The 25,982-nt window shown below is 52.6% G+C and overlaps 1 protein-coding gene across 1 annotated transcript; it reads right to left on the bottom strand.

Annotated features, from left to right (window-relative positions):
* Positions 1–739: 739 nt before the first annotated feature.
* KRT8 (keratin 8) lies at positions 740–7,889 on the bottom strand. The gene is made up of 9 exons (XM_079938204.1): positions 7,445–7,889; positions 4,868–5,076; positions 4,180–4,240; positions 3,593–3,688; positions 2,843–3,007; positions 2,447–2,572; positions 1,646–1,866; positions 1,449–1,507; positions 740–1,153 (listed from the first exon to the last, which is right to left on the bottom strand). Exons 1-9 carry the CDS (start codon positions 7,787–7,789, stop codon positions 966–968), a joined length of 1,470 nt encoding a protein of 489 aa, XP_079794330.1. The 5' UTR covers positions 7,790–7,889; the 3' UTR covers positions 740–965.
* Between the last annotated feature and the right edge of the window lie 18,093 nt (positions 7,890–25,982).

Genomic DNA, 25,982 nt, shown 5'->3' with positions numbered 1-25,982 from the left:
CACACTTCACAGGACCCATCCACACCCAAAGACACACAGCACGCCCTCCACCTGCAAACACAGAACGCACACCCTTTACACACTCAGCTATATATGGTACAAACACTGCAGGTGAATGGGTGGAAAGGGGTGGTGAGGTACCATGGGGGTGGGCGTGACTGTGAGTGAAGTACGGAAGGGGCCATCTGTCAATGCCAAATCCTATACTATCTTGGCTTTTAGAAATTGTGGGTGTGACACACCCAGCTGCTGAGAATGGACTCTGGGCCTCTGAAGGGACGGGAAAACCAGGATTCCTTGTCCCCAGCTGCTAAGGAATGAAGATGTACAAAAACACCTCTGGCCACCGAGGAAATGCCATGTGCCTGGCTGAGGAGGAGGACAGGCTGGAGAACTGGACGGTCCTGGGTTCGAATCCCAGTCAGCCACTTTTTAATTAGGCCAATTGCTTGGTCTCTCTGGACCTGGTCCTGAGGCCGACCTCCTGTGAGGTCTACAGGAAAGGAAATCTCCTGATACTCCAATCTAAAACCTGCTCTGTGCCCCAACAGGGTTTGTTGCCCAGATCAAATGAAATGGGGTATCTGAAACCAAGGCATCAACGAGGTTTTTCAGCAAAGTCTCCCTGGAGGAGGTCAGACTTTCCTCCACGTGTCCCCCAACCCCAGCCTTCTGATCCCAGAGGGAGGCCTCCTGACCACCTGTCTCCCACCCCATTGACAGACAAGGGCTGCACACAGCAAAATGTGCTGGCAGAGCCAGCTGAAGCTTTATTCTGAAAAAGACACTTGGATTGGCTTTTGGGGGGGCGTGGGCAAGAGAGGGAGCCCCAGGCAGTTGACTCCCCCAGGGGTGGGCTAAGGACAGGACTGAGCCTCAGGTCTTTGGTTCCAACACTCCCCTGCACAACTCCTTCTTGCAGGAGCAAGTGAGCTGGGGAGGCTGGGAGGGATCGCGGGAGCCTTTCACTTAGGCAGGATGTCAGAGGACTCGGACACCAGCTTCCCATCACGGGTCTCAATCTTCTTCACAACCACAGCCTTGGAACTGGTACGGCTGAAGGAGCCAGAGCCCCCTCCAGAGCCCAAGCTGGACTGGTAGGAGCTCAGGCCGTAGTTGAAGCCAGGGTTCCCATAGGGTGAGGTCAGCCCACCTGGTCAGGAACAGAGGCAGCCACGTGAGCACAGGAGCCCATGCGCACATCAGGGGCCACGCCCCCTTCTCCCTGCTACTCCGGACCGGACGTGGTCCCCAGGGATAGGGAACCCCCCTGGTTCACTCCTCCAAGATGGTTGGGGAAAACCAGGAGCAGGGCAGGAGAGAGCTTTGCTATCAGCTACGTGACCTTGGACAAGGCATTTAACTGGGCCCCAGCTTCCTCAGCTATACCGGAGGGAACTGTATAGGAGCTGTCTCCTGCCCTGCCCCCCCAGGACCAGGACACTCACCTGAGTACCCGCTGGTGGTCTTGGTGTGGATGCTCATGTTCTGCATTCCAGATTCCAGCCTGTACCCAGAGGACACATGGGATGTCAGGACCAACCCCTGGCCCTATCCCAGGACAACAGGACTCAAGTCCCACCCCTCCCCACCCCAGGTCCCAGGGATGGGGCGCCAGGGCCGGTCAGAGAACGCCCACACCCACCGGCTCTCCTCGCCCTCCAGCAGCTTGCGGTAGGTGGCGATCTCCACGTCCAGGGCCAGCTTGACGTTCATCAGCTCCTGGTATTCGCGCAGCTGCCGCGCCATGTCCTGCTTGGCGGTTCTCAGCGCGGCCTCCAGCTCGGCCAGCTTGGCCTGAGCATCCTTGACGGCCAGCTCCCCACGCTGCTCCGCATCGGCAATGGCGGCCTCCAGGGAAGCCCTCTGGCGGGGAGGGGACGGGTAAGCAGTTAGAGCAGAGTCTGCTTGCCTCCTCCCCTCCTCCCCCTGCACCCGCTCTCTCCCTTTCCCCTCCTTTAGGGACCCCCTCTCCCCGACCTGGACTAACCAACTCCACCTGGCTCAATCCAAGAAAATGCTACAGGGGGGTGAGAGTCAGGAAGCGGAACGGGGAAACATGAGCAGCTTCCAGCCACTTCCCCGCACAAACTTTTCACCTGGGACGCTGTGCGGTGTTATCCCCACCCCCAGCTGGACTAGATCTCTGCTTTCTAAACTTAAAGCATCAGAGCCCAATCTTACCCTGATATATAAGACAGATACAATAAAGCAGGCTTGGGGGACCCATCCTGGACCCCCAACCTACCTGCCCGGCCCCTCACACGGGGGCCTCCTCAGCACCCCTCAGCCTCCCAGGAGCAGTCTGGACTCCAGCTGCCCCTCCAACTCCTGACTCTGGTCTAGGATTCCTTCCCCAACCCCCAGACCCCTCACTCCTCCTGCATTATCTCCTCTCACCCGGAGGCGTCCCAAGACCCTCTCCCACCCCCAGCCCAGCCCGTACCTGGCCTTTGAGGACCTCGATCTCAGCCTGGAGTTGGTTGATGTTCCGGTTCATCTCGGAAATCTCCGTCTTCGTGCGACGGAGGTCATCCCCGTGCTTCCCAGCCAAGGTCTGCAGCTCCTTGTACTGCAGATGTGAGACAAGGAGTGAGGTTGAGAGGGGACCCCCCGGTCCCTCCGAGGGAGAATGCCCTCTCGGCCAAGTCACCAGAACCCAGGTCATCTCTCCCCTACCCGCCTCTACACCTCTGGGCACGGGGACGCCCCTGTCCCCCAGCACTACGCTGCAGCCCAGCTCGCAGCAGGCAGAGTCCAGTTTGGAATCCTGCTCCCTCCTCAAGGACTAGGGCACAGAACCTGCCAGGAGACACCAGCCTATAGTGACGCTGCTCTTCACCTTCATCTGGTACATGGTCTCGGCCTCAGCCCGGCTGCGGTTGGCGATCTCCTCATACTGGGCCTTGACCTCGGCGATGATGCCATCCAGGTCCAGAGAGCGGCTGTTGTCCATGGACAGGACCACGGAGGTGTCAGAAATCTGCGACTGCATCTCGCGGATCTCCTGTGGTGGGGAAGGGAGGTGGTGAGGCCCTGGGCCCGCATACAAGGAGTTCCCTTCTGCGGAAGGGCCTTCCATAAAGGACAAGACAGTGGGAGTTAGGGCTGGAGAGAAGGCAAAGTTCCTAAAGAAGGAAAATGGGTCAAAGACCTGGAACTTGGAGGGAAGTAAAGATGAAGTGAGGCCAGGATAAAAGGAAATCTGGCTTTGGGCGAGAAACCAGAGGGGCAGAGCACTTCCGTGCTCTCAGCTACCAGTATGGCGCCCACAGAGGGCTCTCATTCGGCCCAAAGAATCTAACTAAGGCCCTGGGGACAGAGCAGGCCTGAGCTGCAGCTGGGTCACCACTCTGTGTATGGTGACCTTGGACAGGCTATTTCAGTTCTCTGAGCCCATTTTCTCATCTGTGAAGTGGGATAATAAACCCTCCCTCATGCAGGGGGACAGAACATATAGAACATCCATGCCGGGCTACTATTGGCAGCTGTAATTATTCAGTGGTGGGCCCTTGTCTGTTGGTGCGCTGGGGGCTGGGAGGGGCCTCTGACGGGGCTGGGGAACCTCAGTCTCCAGCGCCCAAGAACGTACCTCTTCATACAGTTGCCTGTAGAAGTTGATCTCGTCAGTCAGCCCTTCCAGGCGGGACTCCAGCTCTACCTTGTTCATGTAAGCTTCATCCACATCCTGCGGGGCAGGGGGAGGGGAGCCTGAGCTGAGTGCCCACTCCTGACGCCAAGCCAGGGGCACCCAACGGCCTGGACTTGGAACTTTCTAACTAGTTGTCTTTCCCACCTCACTATGTGTGGCCTGACCCAGTCCAGTCTCTGCCTCATCACACCTGCATCCCCAGCCCCAGCACTCTTACCTCTGCTTCCTACACACACCCTTCCCTCTCCCCCACTCCCCTCCCCCTCCCCTCCTCCTTCTCCTCCAGGAAGCCTTCTATAGCCAGACCTCAAATTCTACTGCTCCGTTTTCTTAACCATGTTCCAACATTGATGTCCAGAGTTCTGTCCAAATACACCTAACTACCTCTCTGTCCTTCTATGCTAGATACCTAGGAGGCACCCAAATGTTGTCCCATTACTTAGAAACATTTAGGAACAGAAAGCCTCTAGCCTGAGTCTCTAAGCGCCAGCTTCCAGTGTCTGGTGGGGGAATGGGTACTCCCTCACCTTCTTGATGATGACAAATTCATTCTCCATGTCTGTGCGCTTTTGGATCTCTTCCTCATACCTGGTGAGACAGATATAATCAGAGGATGGAGGCAAAGGTGAGGTTGCTGTGGGTCTTTCCAGGGGGACAAGGATAGCTAGAAAATTCAGTTAATGGGAATGCAAGAAGATATGAGATGGCTGGTCTGGTCCTTCTGCCCCAACCAGCTACTGTTTCCCCACCCTTACTCCATGCTATCATCAGCCAGTGGGGGGCCTGGAGCAGGAAATCTCTCTCCAGATCCACGAATACACATTGGATTAGGCATATGAGGAGGATTAGCAACAGGCACTGACATGAAACCTCAGACAGAACTTTCTGGAATGTGCTGGAAATCAGGGGTAAGGAAGAAATAGAGTCTAGGGCTATTAGTATACAAGAGAGCCTGTTGGCTACCTCTGTCTCCCATTTTAGGTTTACTGTGTAAACATTAGCAGATAATTTGTTGTCCAAATTGGGACAGCTCTGAGATTGAAGGGGCAAGGGAGGTGCTATTAACAATGGGCATAAACCTAGACTGTCCTGAGAAAACCTTGTCCTGGGGTCACTCTAATTATATAAGACTGCACTGCCCAGCAAGCAGAGGGCCTTGGTGTCTTAGGCCTCTGGTCCCAAGGGGCCGGGCAGGGTGGGATGACAGAGGCTCACTTGGTCTTGAAGTCCTCCACCAGCCCCTGCATGTTGCCAAGCTCCACTTCCAGCTTCAGCTTCTCCTGAGCCAGGGTTTCCAGCTGCCGCCGGAGGTTGTTGATGTAGCTCTCAAACATGTTGTCTATGTTGCTCCGGGCTGTCTTCTGCTGCTGCAGGAGGTTCCATTTGGTCTCCAAAATCTTGTTCTGCTGCTCCAGGTGCCGCACCTGCACGATGAGGCAGAAAGGTCCACATCGCACATCAGGCCAGGGCTCAAAGTCTGGCATGAAGCAAGCACTGTCTTTTCCCCTCATCCAACTCCCCAAGCAGTGGGGTCTCCGGAACCCCATTAGTGCTGAGTTGGGGGGAAAGAAGGGGATACATGGTTGTAAGAGGATAGCTAGCAGTTTATGTTGAAGCTATATTTGCAAAACAAATGGTTATCGACTTCGATTGTAATATTGCAGTCAATAAGAGTAGCCAAGTTTTAATTAACACTTTATATATGATTGAAAAAAATGTAGATTGTTCACAGCAAATAATATCATCATCATGATTATTATTTGGAGTGGCTTTGAGGGACTCATTGACTATAAGGAAACTTTAGCCCTACAGCCTGGAGAGCATTCGCCAGAAGACCTAGGTTTTAGCCAAACACTGCTACCTGATCTTGAATTACTTCCCCTCTCTGAGCCTGGGTCTCCTCAGCCCTGCAATGGCTTAGAAGAACTCAGGCGAGCCCTATCCAGAGCCCCACCCCTGTGCAGAAGTCACTTTTAGCCAGGGAAGAGGCAAGAAACAAGGTAAATCTGTCTGCAAACTGAAGACCCTCCTCCCCACAGCCCTTCCTTTGAGCTCAACATCCAACCCCACCCTACCCTACCCTACCCCGAATCCACAACCCTGTCCTCCTGTCCCAAACACAAAGGTCCTAGGTTCCTTGGGGCTCAAGGAATCCAGATTTTAGGATGAAATTAAGGCACGTTGGAAGGGAAATTTTTAAAAAGAAAGAATAATAAACTGGTTCCAAGAAGAGGAAGGACTTTTTTTCTTTTTTTTTTTTTTTTTAAGTCAACCCAAAGTTGGACTTCTTTTAAATTGGGAGGACTCAGAAGGTTATTTTAAGGGTCTGGTCCAGATCCAGCAAATCTCTCTCTGTAAGTCTCTTTCTTCCCCAGCTCATTCTGCCCCAAAATTATAAAAACTAAGTGATAATAACATTTAGCCTTATTAGACTGTTTAATGTAGGCCAAACACTGCTAAGCTCTTACATTTTATGCTTGAATAGGCAAAACCTCTTTGACTTAGGGATTAGCGTGCCCATTTTGTAGATGAGGAAATCAGATTTAGCAAGGTAGTCCATCCAAGGAAAGGGCAGAGCACTGGGAACCTTCGGCCTGTGCTTAGCTACTCACTGGGAGGACCCCAGCGCTAGCAAAACGCAGTCAAGAAGTAAAGTGAAGGTTGCTTAAAGCCAAGGAACCAGCAAGCACTTCCCAAAATCTGGGGAGCGCCGGTTTCCCGGGGGACTCCAATTCCTAAAGGCGCTAATCTGCCCCAGGATTTCCCTCCTTCCGCTCCCAAAATGCCTCCCAGGAGCTAGTCAGCAGGGAGGGGCTGAGCCTCCAGCGCGCTGCGGGCCCTGGGGCCCCTGAGGAGGCAAACCCCCGAGGCTGCAAAACCCGGCCTGGCGCCTTCCATGGGAAAGCAGAGCCAGTTCGTTGGGGCGGAGCCGGGGTAGTAGGGAAGAGTGAGAGGGGACTAGTGCCGAGCGGGGAGAGGGGCGTTAGCGGACAGACGCCTTATCTAAAGCCGTAAATCGTGGGGTTTAACAGGACGTGAAACGCAGGTGGGGTGTCGCACGCCCGCGGACTTTGAATCCTGGATGGGCTTTTCCGAAGCCAGGCCCTGGCGTCCACCCCACACCGATACACGCCCCCAGGCAGAGGAGCGTGTCCCCAGTACCGCGGGCCTCGGCCCCGCCCGGCGCCGCCCACATGGCCGGCTCCCGGGGCCCTGGCCAAGTTATGACTCATCTTGATGCCCCCAACACTTGGGCCGCGGTACGCCGAAGGCCTGGATCAATATTTGCCTGTTTGAATCAAGACAGCTGCTTCCTTCTCCCAGAATCCTATCAATCTCCTATTTTAAAAAAAAAAAAAAATTTAAAGCACGGGAGCACTGTTGAGAAGCCCTTGGGGCCATGCTAGGGAGAAGGGTGAACCTGAGGGAGGAACTGCCCTCCCACACGCCAGTTGAACAGGTGGGACTCTTCCAGAGCTGAAAGCTTTACAGACGATCAGACCCCGAGTTGGGGTGAGATGGGCGAGTGAGGGAGGGAGCCCCAAGATTTAGAGTCCGAAGCCGCCCGGACCCCCTCTCTATCCCTTCCCCAGCCCAAACCAAAGTGCATGGGGCCGGGGGAGGGCGCCGAGACATCCGTCGGAAGCGGGAGCGGTGCCAGAGTGGGTGGGGCCCAGCAGGACGCCAGGGAGGGGCTGGAGATGTGCCCACCGAGGGTGGGGTGACCAAGAGAAAGGGCTGGGATCCTGGTCCGGCCCCAGGCACCGCGGGCCACGCAGGGGGAGCCCTCACCTTGTCGATGAAGGAGGCGAACTTGTTGTTCAGGGTCTTGATCTGCTCCTTCTCCTGGGTGCGCACGGCCTGGATGTCGGGGTCCACCTCCAGCTTGAGGGGGCTCAGCAGGCTCTGGTTCACCGTGACAGCTGTGATGCCCCCCAGACCCGGGGCCCCACTGTAACCTGCAGCCAGACTCATGCTGCTGCCCAGGCCGCCCCGGAAGCTGCCGCTGCTGCCCACCCGGGAGAAGGCCGAGGAGCTGATGCGGGTGCCCGGCCCACTGGTGTACGAGCGGCTGCTGAAGGACCGGGGGCCGGAGGTGGACACCTTGTAGGACTTCTGGGTCACCCTGATGGACATGGTGGAGGCTGGAGAGGAGGCGAGCAGGCTGAAGCACACAGAGACTCGAGGAGTTGCGAAGCTGCTCCTAGGTGGGGTGCAGCTCCCCGGATGGCCTCTTATAAGAAAGAGCCCAGCCCAGGAGGAGGGGATCGGCCTTGTAGCTGAGTGGCTAGGCCCTGAGGGGGCAGGGCCTAACCTGACACCTGCCACCTACAGGCCGGACTCAGGTGGGGGCAGCAGAGAGCTGGGCCCGCCCGGAGCCCACCCCTGCACCACCGCAGAGCCCAGGAAAGGGTAACTCCGTGAATGTGAGAAGTGCAAGGGCTGCCAGCCTCTACCTGTTCCCTAACAGAGCCTTGCGGGGTGGCCCAGCCACTGCAACCCTGGATCCTAGGTCTTATCTCCTTCCCTGCTGTGGGAAATAAATGCACAGACTGAGGAGCAGAGCAGGAAAGCGATCTGTGGCATTTGGGTCTCCTCTGAGCAGCTGACGCCCCAGAGGCACCACCCCGTGTCCTTCGTGTTCTTCTCTCCACTTGGAGTGATTATGAAGGTCTGCCCAGTTTGGAGGACGGGGCTGGGTTCCGAATCCTTGAACCCGAGGTCAACCATTTGCCCAGTCTCTCCTTAGTTACTGCTGTGCCCCCAGCCCTTGGTGCAATGCCAAGAGGGGCTGGGTAAACATTTGTGAAATGAATGAATGAACACACACACACACAGGCTGTCTTCCCTCTGGGGCTGTACATGCAAGTCAACGTGAGGTCCAACACAACACTTGTCCTGGACACAACCCCGTGTCTTTCTCTCTTCCCAGGATCACAGGATTGAGCTTCCCTGGTGGCACGGTGGTTGAGAGTCCGCCTGCCGATGCGGGGGACACGGGTTCGTGCCCCGGTCCGGGAGGATCCCGCATGCCGCGGAGCAGCTGGGCCCGTGAGCCATGGCCGCTGAGCCTGCGCGTCCGGAGCCTGTGCTCCGCGACGGGAGAGGCCACAACAGTGAGAGGCCCACGTACCGCAAAAAAATAAATAAGTAAAAAATAAAAAGATCACGGGATTCCCTGGGCCGGGCTGAAAGGCACAGAGGAGGGTGAACAAGAGCCAGTGGGCAGGCTGGAAGAGCGCAGGAGAGCAGGCAGCTATGTCGGCGGGGACTTCATCTCATCGCTCTCCTTGCTGCCTGGGGGAGTCAGTCCCATAGCTCCCAGTGGGTGAATCACAGGAAAGGAGGCAGAACTGTGGAGTGGGGGGCACCGATGGTGAGTCAACCTGCAGCCACCTGGGCCCTCCTTCTCTTTCTCTTCCCAGGCCCCCAGATGGCCAGAGGAGAAGGGGAAGAGTCCCTGCACCTGTCTCCACAAACCCATTATGAGAATGAGTCAGGAGAGTGGGCTGGGGCGCAGCATGCACCTGCAGAAGGCTGGAGAATGGGGAGCTGAGTGAGGCACCCCAGGCCTGGGTGGGGCAGGCTGTGGGTGGAAAACAGGAGGTTTGGCTCCCCGAGGCAGAGATTCCAGCTTTGATTCTCTAATGGCTGGGGCTAGATTCTCTGAAAGATCCTGCAGGGCATGAAGTGGAGACTGGATAGCTGTTAACTAGAGACCAACAGATCCCCTGGGGGTAGAGGGACAGATGGCCCACAGCCCCCAACCCCCAACCCAGGGGAGAGGGTGACCGCTACCCTGACCACCTATCACGAGGGGGCAGATGTGCAGATGCCTCCCTATCCTTCTCCGGTAAAGACACCCAGGGTTCCAGAGGACAGGCATAGAGACCCCTACAGAGGGACAGCGAGACCAGAAGCCCCCTCCTTGGAAGAGAGACAAATCCAAAAAGACAGACACACTGATAAGCTCCCCTCGGATCACACACACCAGATCACACACACGTACACACAAAAGGCCACACTTTGAAGTCCCTTCCGGAAAGACAAAGACAAAGACTCTTAGAGGGGACGCAGAGACCACATCCCTTTCTCCCCTCCCCTCTTTTCTCCTCCCCACCCTCCCCAGCCCTGGCCTCCTGACACACGGAACCAGGCAGTACCTGTTTGTACCAGGCCCTCTCTCAGCCCCTTTAAACAATGCTTAATTTTCCAAGGAGTGATTTGAATGCAAGCTACCCCTTCCCCAACAAACTCCCACACCGTGCAGGAAAGAGACTTCACCTTCCTGAGACCAAAGGGAGGGATATGGGCCCGGTGCCAAATCAGGCACAGAGAAGGCGGAAGGAGAGAGGGAGGGGCTGGTCAGACAGGTATGGCAGCCCTGGGGAGGGAGGACGACCAGCTCCCCACTTCTCCTCCCCAACAGAGTACACCTGGGCAGACTTGGAGGGGAGAGACCTCACCTGAAGTCCTGAGCACAGAACTGCAGCCCAGAGCCCTCCCTGAAATCTCAGCCCCTCCACCCGAACTCACCTGGTTTCCTGGTTCCAGGACTGCCTTTTGTTTAAGGTGAGGACAAAGCTGGCTACAAGGGACCCTGTGGTTTTCGGGCTGTAGGGCGGCCCAGATCTCACCCAGGGGGAGTCCCTCTTTGCTGGGGCAGCCCAGAACACTGCAGGGCCAGAAGCGTTTGCATCTCACTTGTCACCACCCTATTGCCCAGAGACCCCAGCCAACCCCTCCCCCATGCCCCAAGCCCAGCCTTGGTGCAAGAGAAGAGACCAAAGCTGCCCTCTCCAGTGGCCTCTGCCTGGGATTCCGGGATGGAGGCAATAGGGGGAGGCCCCAGGACGAGGGCCTAGTGGTGAGGGAACAGAAAACTGCACTAAGGTGGCCCGTGGGGACAACTCCTTGTAAGACTGTCTCTGGCCACTGTGGTCTGCACACTGCTGCCTACCCATTGAAAGGGAAAGTGTTTCTGGTGACTGCCCAACCCAGACGATTCTGCTCCAAACTGCCTTTCCTGGAGATCAGAAGAGGGAAAGAGGAGACGCGTGCCCCCTCCACCCCGATGGTGATGCTCAGGGTGACACCGAGGAGGCCCTGAATCCCTGAGCAGTTGTGTCAAGGCTGAGGGCTTAGATGGGTGAGCAGGGTAGCTCCTATCACTACATCACTCACAATCATCGGAAAAGATGGTCTGAACACGTTCTTCTCAGTGATCAGGAATGGTGACACAAAGACACCACATTCGCAGCCGCGCTATTCACAGCAGCCAAAATGGAAACAACACAAATGTCCACCAACTGATGAATGGAGAAACAAAATGCAACGTCTCCATACGATGGTATATCATTCTCAGTAAAAAGGAATGAATCGCCGATACATGCTACCACGCAAGATCACATACTGCATGATTCTGTTTATATGAAACGTCCAGAAGAGGCGAATCTGTAGAGACAGAAAGCAGATCTGAGGTTGCCAAACCACCTCCAGGCTGCGGAGAATGGAGGTAACTGGTAAAGTACGGGGTTTCTTTCTGGAGTGATGAAAATGTTCTAAACTTAATTATGGTGATCGTTGTACAAGCCTGTGAAAATAGTAAAAAAAATCGAATTGTACACTTTAAATGGTTGAATTGTACAGTATGTGAATTATAGCTCAATAAAGCTGTTACGAAAAAGAAAAGGCATAAATTAGCCACAAATATAAAGTACGGACTTGGTGGGCCAGCAGACGGGTCAGGGGATAGAAGGGAAGGTAGATTCCCTGCCTCTAGGTTAGTAACCAGGGCAGCATCTCCAAAGCACTGAAATCAGTTTAAAAGATGAGCAATTTAAAATCTTATTGTTGGCATGGAAATAGCTGAGTTTAGCACCAAGGCAGCAAGAATAGTTCATTTAAGTGGGAAGCCACAGATGGTGGGAACACCCATCAGTAAGCCACATCATGAATATAATAAAGTTGATTTGATTGTTGATTTTTGTGCCATGTGCCTCAAGGCCAAAATTGTTCATAGTCGATGCTCAGTAAATGGCGACTATTTGTCTTCGTGATAAACACGGCTCTGATGATTAAAGCCAGCCCAAATGGGAATGGACTGCCTAGAGAGGAAGCAGTCTCCTGTCCCTAGAAGTCTCGAGCCCAAGGTGTGCTAACCAGCTGTCCACTGGGCTCACTGTAGGAGGATTCCTAAATCAGGTGAGGGTTCGGACGAGAACATCACAATCCTCTCCACTCTGAGAGCCTTGATCCATATTCTACCATCACAGAGCTTTACGCTTTGATTAGGCATCCACGAATGTTCTCCGAACCGAAATGTTGATTTTGATAGAAGATGTGGTTAGAAATTATTAGAACAAGCATGGGGAGAACCTTCCCCATGAGGTAAACCTTCTTAGGGAGGAAAGGAGACAAGCCTGACAGCCTGGAGATGATGAGGTCTCCCACTCACCTTCCCATCCTCACACCCTCGCTTCCACTGACACCAAACCAGAAGAGGCCATCCGTTGGATGGGCAGTCAAGCCTAGCTCAGCTGTTAGAGTCCTTCCCCTTCATTCTGATTGTCTGTCTGGACTTGCACACCAAAATCACCCAGGCTGCACCTGCATGTTTTATAAAGCTTCCTTGGTGCCGCCAGGGTTGAGCACCTGGCTTTGGCTCTGCTCTCACACCAAGACCTCCAGGAACACACTCTTCTCTTCCCCCTGGAAGAATAGGGTAGAGCCCAAGTCCAGTGCACTGCAGGGTCCCTGCTCAGAAAGGATGATACACCTGTGCCTCAGGGGATAAAATAGAGAGTGGCCAGTCCCCAGAGCCTGACACTCCACTGGGGTGGCCAGGGACATAGACAGAGATGGAGAGAGGACCCGAATGGGTCCCACTCATGGAGGGGAGGACAGCATGCAAGAGGCCTGAGTGATGGGAAGTGGGAAGCAGGGAGTCACTGAAGAAGGCTCCCCGGGAGGATGGGACCCTAAGGAAGTAATCACACAGCCCAGCCCCACTACACAGCTCCACTGCAAGAAAGCTTTCCTAAAGGTGTGTCAGGTAACCAGACAGGAGCGCAGGAGGGAAAAGGAACAGCAAGGACCTGGGCCTCAGCTACAGCACCCCACACACACACACCACCACCCGCTCCAGCACTGAGAATTACCCATGGCCTGGGCTGCTGGGCAATGGAGCTATTGTCCAGAGGTTTTTTGTTCTGAATTTCCTGCCCAGCAACCTGAGGACCAAGGTGGGGAGTCAGGGGCAGGGACCCCAGGCCTTTATTCCGTCCTGGTTTTGTTCACTCATTCATTCACTTGTCCACTCATTTACTTATCAGGCAGTAGCCTAAAAAGTATGGTGAGATAGTTTTTTGGTTCCCTTCACACCAGTTCAGTACAGGTAGGAGCCTCCTATGACCAAAGCAAGGTGTGGCCTGAAGGCTTCTGTTGAAAGGTGAATATTAGGAGTCCTTCTTCATTAATTCAGTATATTGGTGGCTGGCTATACATTGGGCACGTGCTGGGAAGGCTCTGAGGGAACTGGGTCCCCAATGGTCTTCACTGTGTGCAGGGAGAGAGAGACAGACACATAATGCCACTTATTCTAATAGGGTAATAATAATACTGATATGGTACAAAAATGTCTTCCAAGTATTAACTCATTTACACTACGTAAGAACCCTATAAAGTAAGTGCTATAATACCATTTTTACCTGATGAGCCACAGAGAGGTTAAGAAACATACCCAGACTCACACAGCAGTGTGGCTCTTTCTCCAAGGCCCTAACCACTATATCACACTTCCTGTATAATGATGAGAAGCAAGAAGAGTGGTGTGGGCGTTTAGCAGCCCAGAGACTGTCCTCAGATCAGCAAACTGGCACTATCAGGGGCAGGGCTTGAGAGATGGGGGGCATACCTTGATGAAAAGAGGACCAGAGTGTCAGAGTTGGGTCCAAGGGTCCTCCAAGGAGGCAGGAGGACTGGTGAGGTGGAGAAGCATGCTGAAGTGAGCTCCCTCACCGCCACATTGCCTGAAGTTGGTCTTGTCCGGGATGCACTTCTGATTGTCCATTTTTCAGCCCACACCCCCCAGCCTCAGAGAAATCTAGGGGTCTGCTTGAAAAGGGGAGCTCTTTGTGGTCTGAAAAACACCCGCCCGGCACCCCCTTAAAAACCCATAACTAGGGACTTCCCCGCTGGCGCAGTTGTTAAGACTCCACGATCCCAGTGCAGGGGGCCCAGGTACGATCCCTGGTCAGGGAACTAGATCCCACATGCCGCAACTAAGAGTTTGCATGCCACAACTAAGGAGCCCACAAGCCACAACTAAGGAGCACACCTGTCACAACTAAGACCAGGCACAACCTAATTAATTAATTTAATTAATTAAAATAAACATTTTTTAAAAACCATAACTAGTGTGGTTGGACAAGAACCTTTGGGGAGGGATAAATTAGGAGTTTGGAATTAACAGATACTACTGTATATAAAATAAATAAACAACGAGGACCTACTGTATAGCACAGGGAACTGTATTCAATACCTTGCAATAACCTATAATGGAAAAGGATCTGAAAAAGAATATACATATATATATGTATGTATAACTGAATCACTTTGCCGTATACCTGAGACTAACACAACACTGTAGATCAACCACATTTCAATTAAAAAAAAAGAACCTTTGAACGCCCTGATACCCTGTACTTGCCAGGGTCCCAGGGTAGGGCCCACTCTCACACAGTAGCTCAGGCACCCCTCCCAGCCCTGGGTGAAGAGGAGGGGCCCTTTCTTGCTCTCCTGACATACAGGAGCAGTGACCCTTCCACACCTAGTACAGAAGAGAGAGTTGCACAACATTGGTGGGGTCATGAAAAGTTACGGGCAAGGCGTGGTCCTCTGAGAGTTCTCCGGGTATCTGGATCTCATTCCACCTCACCCCAGGAAACAGCCACTGCTTAGGCCATTCCCAGCCTTCTCCACGGTCGTGTCGTGACTTACAGGAAATGATCATTCATATATGGCAAGCTGGGGTAAATGAAAAGGTCTGCTTGGGACTAGTTGTGGTCAGGCCAGAGGCTCTGGCCACCCAAGGCCTCCCTCTGACACTCAGAGGGCTGGTGGGCCCAATGTATCACACAAGTATAGCCCACTCTCGGCACAAATGGTGTGACCAGGCACCCTGGCGGGGAAGCTCTGGTTTGGGGAGACCATTCTGTTCTGATGAAGTGAAGAGCTGAGGTTGAAACAGGAAGGAATGGGATGCAAACAGCTAAGGCCCAGCCCACCTTGGAGAGAAGCCCAGGTGGCACGGTGATTAAGAATCCACCTGCCGATGCAGGGGACATGGGTTCGAGCCCTGGTCTGGGAAGATCCCACATGCTGTGGAGCCACTAAGCCCGTGCGCCGCCACCGCTGAGCCTGCGCTCTAGAGCCCGCAAGCCACAACTACTGAGCCCACGTGCCACAACTACCGAAGCCCACGCCCTAGAGCCTATGCTCCACAACAAGAGAAGCCACCAAATGAGAAGCCCACACACCGCAATGAAGAGCAGCCCCTGCTCACCACAACTAGAGGAAGCCCGCGTGCAGCAATGAAGACCCAACGCAGCCAAAAAGTAATTAATTAATAATCAAAAAAATAAAAATAAATGAGCTTGGGCTTGATGGAATTGAGCTTAGAAAAGAAAGGTATGGAAATGCAATAAGTTATTGGATGAGAACAGGATTCCTATGGAACATGAAGGTTGTCATGGGGCCAAGGAAGGTGTGGGGCAGGAGGGGACACGGTTAAAGTGGTGCTTTAAGAAGATTCAGGGGGCTGAGTGTGTAGGTTAGATGGTAGGGGCAAAAACTGGCAGGAGACTAGAAAGGGGGCTATTGCAACACACAAGCGAGAAGGCTTGTGGGGTGCCAGGAGCCATGCGGAGAGAAGACGGTAAGAAGAAAGAACCTACGGCAGTTGATTGCATGGCCGAGTCCAACACAGGCACTTCCCGTAGCTCCCTGAACCTTAGCACCTTCTGCTCCAGCCACATTGCTGCACACACTTGTCATGAGCTGCTGGACTTTCCCTTGCCATCACATTCCTCTCAGACCATAGCTTCTTGCAGACAGGACAGCATCCTCTAGTGTCTGAGTATAGTTCCCAACTCTTTTGCCAGCCTCTGCCTGGCAGGGCCCTGACCCAGAGTACATGCCACAGAGGGAATGTGTAGACCCTCCCCTGAACACACAGTTTACACCCATCACCTTACCTTTGTTCATCACACACGCGTGCACATGCACACCTTCATGCCAGCAACAGCATGACGAGGCCGCCGTGAAACCCTCCGTGGTCCTCGGCAACAGATCCAAGCATGGGAAAGGCCATTTCCTCCCCTCTGATTGTGCCATGCTTGGAGAACAGGGTTTGGCTCTTGTCTGACTCTTACAAGGGACCTGGACAAATGGGAGCTGATGCAAGGAGATGTCTGGGATAAGGAGATGAATGGGAACCACATTCCACAGACCTCTTAAATAGTTGCATTTTCAGCTGGCACTGAGTATGTTCCCTGGAGAAGAGACATGAACTGCCAGGAAGAAGCAGCGACATTCATCCCTGTGGCCCAAGGGATACGTCCAGCACCAGCAGGAAGAAGCCCCCAGAGAGAGACTTCTGCTCACTGTAAGTAAGGAACTCCCAAAGCTCAAGCTTTGTGCAAGTGCCACGTGCATCGTCATCTGGGAGGCTGTGGCAGAGGGTCAATAGATGGGTTGGCGGAGCCCCAGACACACAGCCTAAGGCCAACTATGTGCACTGCAAACTTCAGCTCATGCAAGCTTATAAAGACCTCTCCGGGCAGGGATGGGTACGTGCCCAGGTCCACACAGCTGTGAAGAGCACTGGAATCTGCACCCCGTGGACTCCTCACTGGTGGGACTCACCAAGCCTGTTAATGCATGTTCATCGGCTCTGCAGCCAGGTGTGACTGAAGGCCAAAGGATAGTGAATGCAATCAAAAGAACTTTGGAGCCACTTCCCAACGGTGTGAAGCTGGACACTCTACTTAATCTCTCTGATGTTCCTTTTCCTCAGCTGAAAATGCAACTACCTAAGAGGACCGGTCTGAACATCAGGTAAGGGAACAGTGCCTGACAGTTGTAGGTTGTCAATCAACGTTAGCTCGACTCTCACCACACCACCCCCCTGTGCAGCCTCCCCCATCCCTTCACTGTCTTTGAGATCATCACCCCATGGAACTTGTGTTCACACCCGCTTTGACTCATTTGCCTTGTGAGAATTGAAGTCCTTGCAGGATGGGACCATGTCTCATGCATCTCTGTGTCCTCTGCAGTGTCCACTCAGCCCACAGGAGGTGCTCAAGTGGGAGAGAGCGCTGGTTCGGAAGGACTGAGGCTAACTAGAGAGAGGTGGCAATTGGGATGATAAGAAGGAGTCTCTGCGGCTTCCCTGATGGCGCAGTGGTTGAGAGTCTGCCTGCCGATGCAGGGGACACGGGTTCGTGCCCCGGTCCGGGAGGATCCCGCATGCCGCGGAGCGGCTGGGCCCGTGAGCCATGGCCGCTGGGCCTGCGCGTCTGGAGCCTGTGCTCCACAACGGGAGAGGCCACAACAGTGAGAGGCCCGCAAAAAAAAAAAAAAAAGAAGAAGGAGTCTCTGGGATAGTAATAAAGGGATAACAAGCAAAACTCTGCCACTATGCAAAACAGAAGTTTGCAAATCCAATTCCCAGGGAGCCAGCCATGTAAACTGAGCTCTGCCTATTGACACGCCCTCTGCTTCCCCATCTCCCAACTCAGGGTTCCTTTCCCTGCCGACCATGGACCATGATGGTGGCGGTGGTGGTGGTGATGTAGGGAATGAATGATGGTGATGATGATGGCAGCTTTCATTTGCTGGGTTCCACTAAAGGTCAAAGTGTCAGATCTCTTACATATTTATAATCATAAAATAACCCAGGAGGAAGGTAACATTATCCCATTTTACAGATAAGGAAACTAAAAGTCCTTCAAGACTTGACCTCAAGTCTGGTGTAAGCCCAAAAGCCTGGGCATGCTGTTTCCAGTGACGCTTTCATATAGAGTCATTGTGGATAACCCAGAAGAAATGTCCCCAAACATTTTTCTCATTTTATTTAGCAATCCAAAAAATAAATATTACATGCATTCATTGAACATTCAATGACCTCTCTTACTCAGTGATCCAGACAGACCTAGGGGACACCTCCTGACCTAAGGGAAAGCTCCTGAGAGCAACGACCTTAACTGCCTTGCTAACTACCGTATCTACAGCATTAGAAAGCGCTTAGAAGGCACCGCACCAACATATGATGAATTCACTAAGGATTGACTAAGCCTCTGCCATCATGCGTGTGTGTGTGTGTGTGTGTGTGTGTGTGTGTGTGTGTGTGTCTATTAGAAAGGAAGTGAAAGGGAGAGTGGGAGACCAGCTCAGGTCAAGGAAAGCCCTGCTACCAACCACCCAATAATCAACATTTCTTCCGGGATCCCCAGGTGTCTAAGGGCTAAGACGACCCCAAAGCAGGACACAGTGTCACCATCATAGGTCTAATGACAAAGCTGCTGACCTGGAAGGTGGGACTGGACTTGGTCTGGGCCAGCCGGAGCCAATTTAGCCTCAGGGAAGTGTTCGGCAATCTCCCACGGCAACACAACCCACTGTGTGCTCCTGCATTCCCAACAGAATTCCAGCCTGAGGCCAGGATTCCCCAAGGTGTCACACAAGTGCTGCCCTCTCCTTCCTTGCCTCCCCAGGTTTCCCAGGTGATCACCTCGGGAAGCTAAGAGAAGCTTGAACGGCAGAAGCAGCCTCCAGAACATGGGAGGCAGAGGAGAGGGCCATTTCCCTACCAGACCAGAGCTCCAGAGCTTCTGGTTCAGAAGTATCCCGCTGCAGAAGTCAAACTCCCCAGGCCTCCTCCTACACCCATGGGGCCATGGGAGCCATGGCCCCCACGTGAACCCTCTGCCCCCAACTACGCCTCCCCCACCATGGCCTGACCCTGTTCACTTGGTAGCCAGCTCCTACACAAAATCTCCACCTGGTTCTTCACCAGACCCTCCTCCTCTCTCTCTGTCGCTCCAGCCTGGTTGCACTCCAAATACCTCCTACAGGAAGCCCTCCCAGACTTTCCCCTCCTGGCTTCTCCCCCAGCCTCCCAGCCTGGACTCTCACCTGGTCTCCCAGAGTTTGGCATGGGTCCAAGTACCCCCAATGATTTAGGAGTTTCCTTAAGGCAGTCATGACAGCTTTTAATCTTTACAGAAACTATGAAATAAGCAATATCTCCATTTTACAGCTGAGGAAACTGAGCATCAAAGTTAAGAATAGCTTGTGCTCCAACAGTAGAATTGGGCCCTGTCTGCCCCCAAAGCTGGGTCTCGCCTCCCTGCGGTACACCTCCCTCTCTCTGTGTCCCTTCAGGATAGTACCATAATGCCAGGTACTCCCTGCACCACAGACTTTTTTCTTAATAAATTTATTTATTTATTTATTTTTGTCTGTGTTGGGTCTTCATTGCTGCACACGGGCTTTCTCTAGTTGCGGTGAGCGGGGGCTAGCCTTCCTTGCGGTGCGTGGGCTTCTCATTGCAGTGGCTTCTCTTGTTGCAGAGCACCAGCTCTAGGCACGCAGGCTTCAGTAGTTGTGGCACGCAGGCTTCAGTAGTTGTGGCACGCAGGCTCAGTAGTTGAGGCACACGGGCTTAGTTGCTCCACAGCATGTGAGATCTTCCCGGACCAGGGCTCGAACCCGTGTCTCCTGCATTGGCAGGCAGATTCTTAACCACTGCGCCACCAGAGAAGCCCCCATAGACCTTTTATAATCCCATTTAATCCTCACAATTAAACCCATGAGGAAAGTACAGTTAGTCTTATTTACACATTAGGGTATGGAAGTTTAGAAACTTTCGACCCATTTTGTAAGGTCACACGGCACCTAAATGTCAGGAACAGAATTCAACCCAACTCTTCAAGCTCCAGAACCCAGTTACGTTTCCCAGTCCCACTGGGTTTCCCAGTCCTGAGTCTAACCAGACACAGACTGAAAGACGCTGGAGATAGGAAGGCAAATTCTCCAGGCCAGCATGAAAGCTTTGACTCACATCAGCCAGCACCTCTGATAAAGGAAGATGACTTCCAGAAGGCCTGCAGAAGTTGCCCTGCTGATCTGGGGAGGCCTAGGAATCCCAGGACAGCTGAAAGCTGGCTCACTGGCCAGCTGACTTCCTGGCTCCCCACACTTCCCACGAATCCTGTGAGTTGACACACCCTCAAGCCCTTTCACTTCTGCAAATTCCTATCACCACCTCCAAAGTGCTCTAGGTTTTGTCGTGAGAATTCATTTTCATTTGAGAATTGTTTTCAGCAATTCTTGGAACAATACGGACTAGCAGGAAAACAAAAACTGGGGAATCAAATAACCTGTGCTCTCCTCTCAACTCAGTCTCTAAATTGCTGTGTGACCTTGGACAGGTCACTTCCCCTCTCAGAGCTACAGCTGTCTCATCTGTACAGTGAAGGAACAGTCCCATTTATTTCTAAAATTCCTTGAAATTACATTTTATTATTAATGACATTTAAATTCATTCCGTTTTTAGAACTTTGAACTTCCCAAAGTGATTGCAATGTCTTGGGGAAAGCATTAAGCTTGAAATCACACTGATTTGATTTGAACAGCTTTTGTTTTCTCCTCTATAAAATCAATTATATGATGATAATATTTGCAAGAGATTTTCTTTGCCCCTGTGCAGTGCCCATATAGGACTATTGCTGTGATGGGTGAAAACGATAAACTCTTCTCCAAGAATTCACCCTTCCCCCTGTCTTTTACCTCCCTCTCCTCCATTAAAGGGCTCCTATGATAAGTCCACCCTCACCTGCTCTCCAGAGTCTACCTCACTGGATACCAACCCATGAACAAAACAGCATCAGCTCCTTTAAGGAATGCTTTCCTTTCAAAGGAGCATTCCCCCTTCCCTCTTCACTCATCTCTACTCCTATTATTCTGTTCCTTGGATTAGCCAGTCCTCCCTTCTGTCTAGCCTTTTCTCCCTTTCAATGTGGCACCAGCGATAGCATTTCAAAACTTTAGCCTTTTCATGCCTCCTCCTTCCTGCTGCAAGCCCTCAAGCCCTGAGCTGTCACCTATGAGCTTCTGACATGTCTACTATTGGGTCTCTTTGTGTTCTTTGTTACTTGGGTGCAATTCCATCTTGCTCTGTGCATCCCATCTTTCAAGGTGTGTAAAGTTCACTTTTTTCTCTGAGGGTGTAGGGGGTGGGGGAAGTCAGCATGAATATATATATATTTTTTCCCCAAATCCAAAATTTGTGTCAATATCCACAGTCTTTTTTAATTGAAGTATAGTTGCTGTACCATATCATATGTTACAGGTGTACAATATAGTGGGTCACGATTTTAAAACGTTATCCTCCATTTATGGTTATTATATGGTTATATTTTAATGTAGAAAATGTGACCTGGATATAAAATGAAAATAAGTATTAAATTAAGTGGAAGTTTAATTTAAGAATTGAAAGGGAGAAAAGGCTAGACTGAAGGAAGGACTGGCTAAGGCAAGGAGTAGTAGTAGAAATGAGGGAAAAGGGAAGGGGATATGCTTCTTTGCAAAAGGAGCTGTGCTGGATCTCTTTTCACTCGGACCGGACCTCGAGTGGGGCAGGCCGGCCCAGAAGCCAAGGCCCAGAGGAGAGTGGGAGCGGCAGGCCTCAGGGGGACAAGAGCAAGGCGAGGCCTGGGTGGGAGGGGACCCCCTCGGGGGAGGAGGTGCTGAGAAGCAGGTTTCTGAAAATAAATGGTGCTCAGACGCCTGAAATTCCTGGAAAAGACTGTGTAAGGCAGGGTCAGGCCCAGGAGGAATGCAGTTGCAGGTATGTCTGCACAGCCCACCATCTCACAGATAATGAGCCGTAAACCTTATCTGTCTACCTCGGGAGAGCTGGGGGAACGATCTCACCATTCCCGGGAGCTCAGGCTGAGTCAGCCCAGGGGCTTGGGAGGATTTCAGGCCTGAGCCGCATACCTGAGTCACCCCAGCGTGGGTGGCCCATCCGGAAATGAGGTGGGAGCTAAGGGGGGCCAGGATCACTGGTACCACCAAAGGCTGAGGGCCTCGATTCCTATCAACTAGCTCCCCCCGGCCAGAAATTTCCCTCCCAAGAAAGTTATGTCCCGGGGCTGGACAGCACCGTATTCCAGGTAACTCTCTGGGGTTCAAGACAGTGAAGTTCTTGTGGCCTGTGGGGTTTCGATCTCTCTGCCACCATGAACTACTTCTCCAGCTTTAAAAACCGCAGTTGACTCACCCTCTCTCTTAGAGGACAGGAGCAGGACCCAGAAGGGACCCAGATGGGACCCCGATCCTGTCCCCCTCTCCCCCTCCCACCTCTGAGCCAGGCCCTGGGTCCCGTGGAGGGAGGAGGCGGAAGGGGCCAGTGTTCCGGAGAAATTCTCCACCTCCCTGCGATGTTCCCTCCCTCCTCCTCGCAGGCAAGTGAGAAGGGCCCCCAGAGAAAGAGACGTGCTGCTGTGAATGCCCCCCTCCCTGCAGAGTTGCAGGGGAGGTGACCTCACTGCCCGCCTGAGGCTCCTAGACATGTACGCTGTCTCCCTCTGGCCCAGCGCCCCCCTCTACCTCCACGATGGACTCGCTTTACTTTGCTCCAAGGTGTTTTCCCCCAGGGCCCAGGCAGACTGGTCTTCTATGAACACCACTTGGATCCTGTCACTCCCTAGCTGAGCACTTCCCTTTGCCTCCAGAGTAAAGGTCAAGCTCCTCACGATGATGGAGCTGAGCTTTCCTGCCTGGCACTAGCTGCCTCCCTGCCCCAGCCCCGGGGTTCTGCCCATCCTGCCTACAGTTACCCTTGCAGCGCACCGTGTGCACTCTGCAAACATTTACTGAACGAAAACCACCCAGCAGCACCTCCCTGCCGCCGTCACCGCTGTGGGAAGTGGCCTCTCCCACAGAGACCCCAAGAACTGGCCTCGTTACACCCTGGGCTGGGTCATATTTGTCTGAGCGCTCCTCCCTGACTGCAAACTTGAGCCACAGGCATCCAACTGCTGTTGATCACCGGCAAATGAGGCAGTGGTCCATGTTCATCTCGTTTGATCCGCACAATAACCTTGGGAGTTAAGTATCATTATCCTTATTTACAGATGAGGAACCCAAGGCTTAGAGAAGTGACTTGTCCATCAAGTGGTAGTTAGGGCTCATACCAGGGTCCCCAGTTTCCAAATCCAGGGCCCTCACACCAGCACCAAGGCACCTCCTCAAAAGCAGGCTTGTGTCTTACATGTTTCTGTTTCCCTCAGTACCCAGCACGGGAATTTGTTTGATTCACAGAATGAATGAATGAATGAATGAAGGATGGTTCTAAGATTCACTTCTATCCAGATGAATCATCTTCTCCACTCTGATCCATATTCTTCTCCTCCACATTTGTTTTTTCTATCTTCTCCTCTCTCTCACCCTAGGCCCTAAGGATCCAGGAGAAACGAGGAAAGAAGCTGTAATCGTTCTCACTGATTCCAGGGATTGGATCTAGGCCCCAGGAGAAACAGCCCAAAGGAAGACAGGAAGGCTCTTCCCTATACCCACCACCCAGCTTGACAGTGAGTTCCAGCCCTCTCCCTATCCCTCCCCAATTCTCACAGGACACAGGTGGAGCAGAAGGGAGCCTCAGGGCCAGCCAGAGAGCAGTGACTGGGTGGAAAGGGGCCTAAATGCTGTGACTCACCATCCTTGTGCCTTTTGGGAAGCAGGGTGAGGGATACCTGCACGCTGGAAATTCCAACCCCTCCCCAGAGAGACACTTAGGTGTCTGGATAGGGAGAGGGAGAGCTCTGTTTACCCCAAACTAAGGGGCAACCATGGCAACGGAGGCCAGGGCCATCTGAGCAGGGAGCAAAGGTGAGGGCCCTGCTGACAGCCTGCCAATTGGGCTGTTGGCCCAGATCATGCGAAGCAGGCCTTCTCTGGCTGAACACCCCCTTGTGGGCACAGCCTGTCTTGAGAGCTGGGGAGGGAACGTCCTGAGGAAGTAGCCACCCATTTTACAGATACACAAATGCTCCCATCCCCTCCTCACCTCCTTCCTTGAGCCTTCTCTCTGGAGACCAGAGACAGACAGACAGGCAGACACTGAACCAAGGGGAGCTCTTGGCCTCTGTGCTGAGACAAAGAGGGAACAGGGAGCTGAGGCAGCTGCTGGGAAGGGGCAGAATGGAGTTATCAGTCAAGGAAGGCTTCCTGGAGGAGGACAAGGCCAAACATAAGGAGGAGGGTGTCCAGGCTAAGGAAAAGACAGTGTCTCCTCAGCTAGTGTGAGACCAGATGCACCATCACTCTTTCCCCTCTGCTAGTCACCAGAATCGTAAACTCTTGGTACCCAAAGGGGCCCTCATGGCTGCCACCACCATCCTTAACAATGCCCCCCTCATCCGTTGTCTGTATCCATCCCCACCCTTTCCTCCCTCTTGGAGATGGAGGTGTCCCTCACTGTGCTCAGAGCCAGGCCCGCCACCTGCACTCTGAACTCTATCCCCTCAGAACCTCGCTGCATCAAGGACCATCTCTCTCTGGTCCTGGAGGGACTTTTCCCCTCTACCTGTATCCCTGCTCAAGGGCTTTGCTACTTAAAAAAAGCAAGGAAGAAAGGAAGGAAAGAAGGGAGGGAGGGAGAGAGGGAAGGAGGGAGGGAAATTATCCTTGACCCTGGACCCCCCTCTCTCCTCTTCCCAATAAAGAGGTCATGTTTGTTCTCAATTTTCACCTCATCCTACCTACTCCCACCCCAGCCACCAGCCATGGAAATTTAAAACCACCCGTGATCAACTAAGAGCCGAATTTGGTCGACCTTTTCAAGCTTTCTCTTATCTGACCTCCCTGCAATATTGGACTGGACGCTACTGATTCACTCCTGAATCCTCTTCATCTACCCACCACTTGTATCCATAGCCCTTAATCTTTTTGGTGGACCATGCGCACTTTTGAGACTCTAAGGCACCATCACAGATTGCCAGCATCTCTCATATGCCTCAAGGGATTCATGTACTCAGGAAACCATCACAGAGGCCAGATTAAGAACCTCGGCCTTGAAAGTTAGTAGCCCTGGGACGGGTGCCTTAACCTCTTCTGAACAATCCCATCCACTCCCAGGGATGATGGCTCTTGGACCCACATCTCCCAACTCTCAGGAGAGTTTCAGACCCATGTTTCCAATTGCCACCTGGATGTCTCACCCAAGTCGCAAAGTCGGTAGGTTCCAAACAGAAGTCATTGTCTAACACCACCCTCCTGGCCTTCCTTCCTCTCATAATCATTACCTGGTGGACAGCCTCACTGCCTCCAAAGCGAGAAAGTTAGGAGTCACCTGAAGCCCCGGGGATGGTACTATAACCTGCCTCACATGGTTGTTATGAGCCTAAATAATGTGATATGTGTAAAGCACATAGGCTCATGCCTGGCACATCATAGGTACTCAGTAATTGTTAATTATTGTGGTTGCTATTCTTCCTTGTTCTTTCCCCTTATATCCAATTAGACACCAAGACCTAACTTCTAACTTCTAAATTTCCCTTGAGTCTATTTTCTTCCCTGTTTTTCCACTGATTCCCCCTAGTCCAGGCATTCATGTCACTTGCCTAGATGATGGCAGTAATCTCCAGTCTTGTCCCTTCCTGTCTTTCCAAGACATACAGCTAGAATGGTCTTGCCAAAATGCAATTCTGACCATGACACTTCCCTTCTTCAAGCTTCAATGTCATCCCAGTAGCCCACAGCCACTGGTGCATCCCTAGGGAACTTGTTATAAATAGAGGCTCAGAACCCAACCCCCTGCAGACGTGGGTGGTACCTTGGCACATGTGATCATAGCACATTTCCTGATGTATCTGGTGCAAAATAGAATTGAGAAGCAAGGAAGGAAAAACTCTACAAGGCCTGCAAGGTCCTCCTTGACCCAGCCCTCAGCAACCTTTCCCATTTCATCTTCTGCCTCTTCCTTTTCTCTGCTACCCATTGACTCTTTACATATTCGACAAGTATTTATTGAGCACCTAATAAGTGCAGGCACTAAGGACACAAGGGTGAGCAAAATAGACATGGCCCCTGGAGCTTATAATCTAGTTGGAGAGAATGATAGTAACCTAATAATCACACTCATGAAAATGTAAATATAAACTGCTATACATTATTTTAACGAGAGGAACACAATCCTAAGAGAGTATATTGTAGAGCAACCTGACCTAAATTTGAAGGAGTTAGGGAAACTTCGCTGAGG

This window comes from Stenella coeruleoalba (assembly GCF_951394435.1).
Source record: "Stenella coeruleoalba genome assembly, chromosome: 11".
Lineage (NCBI taxonomy): Eukaryota > Metazoa > Chordata > Mammalia > Artiodactyla > Delphinidae > Stenella > Stenella coeruleoalba.
Note: the sequence above shows the minus strand (reverse complement) of the source record. Positions and strands in the feature narration are given on the sequence as shown.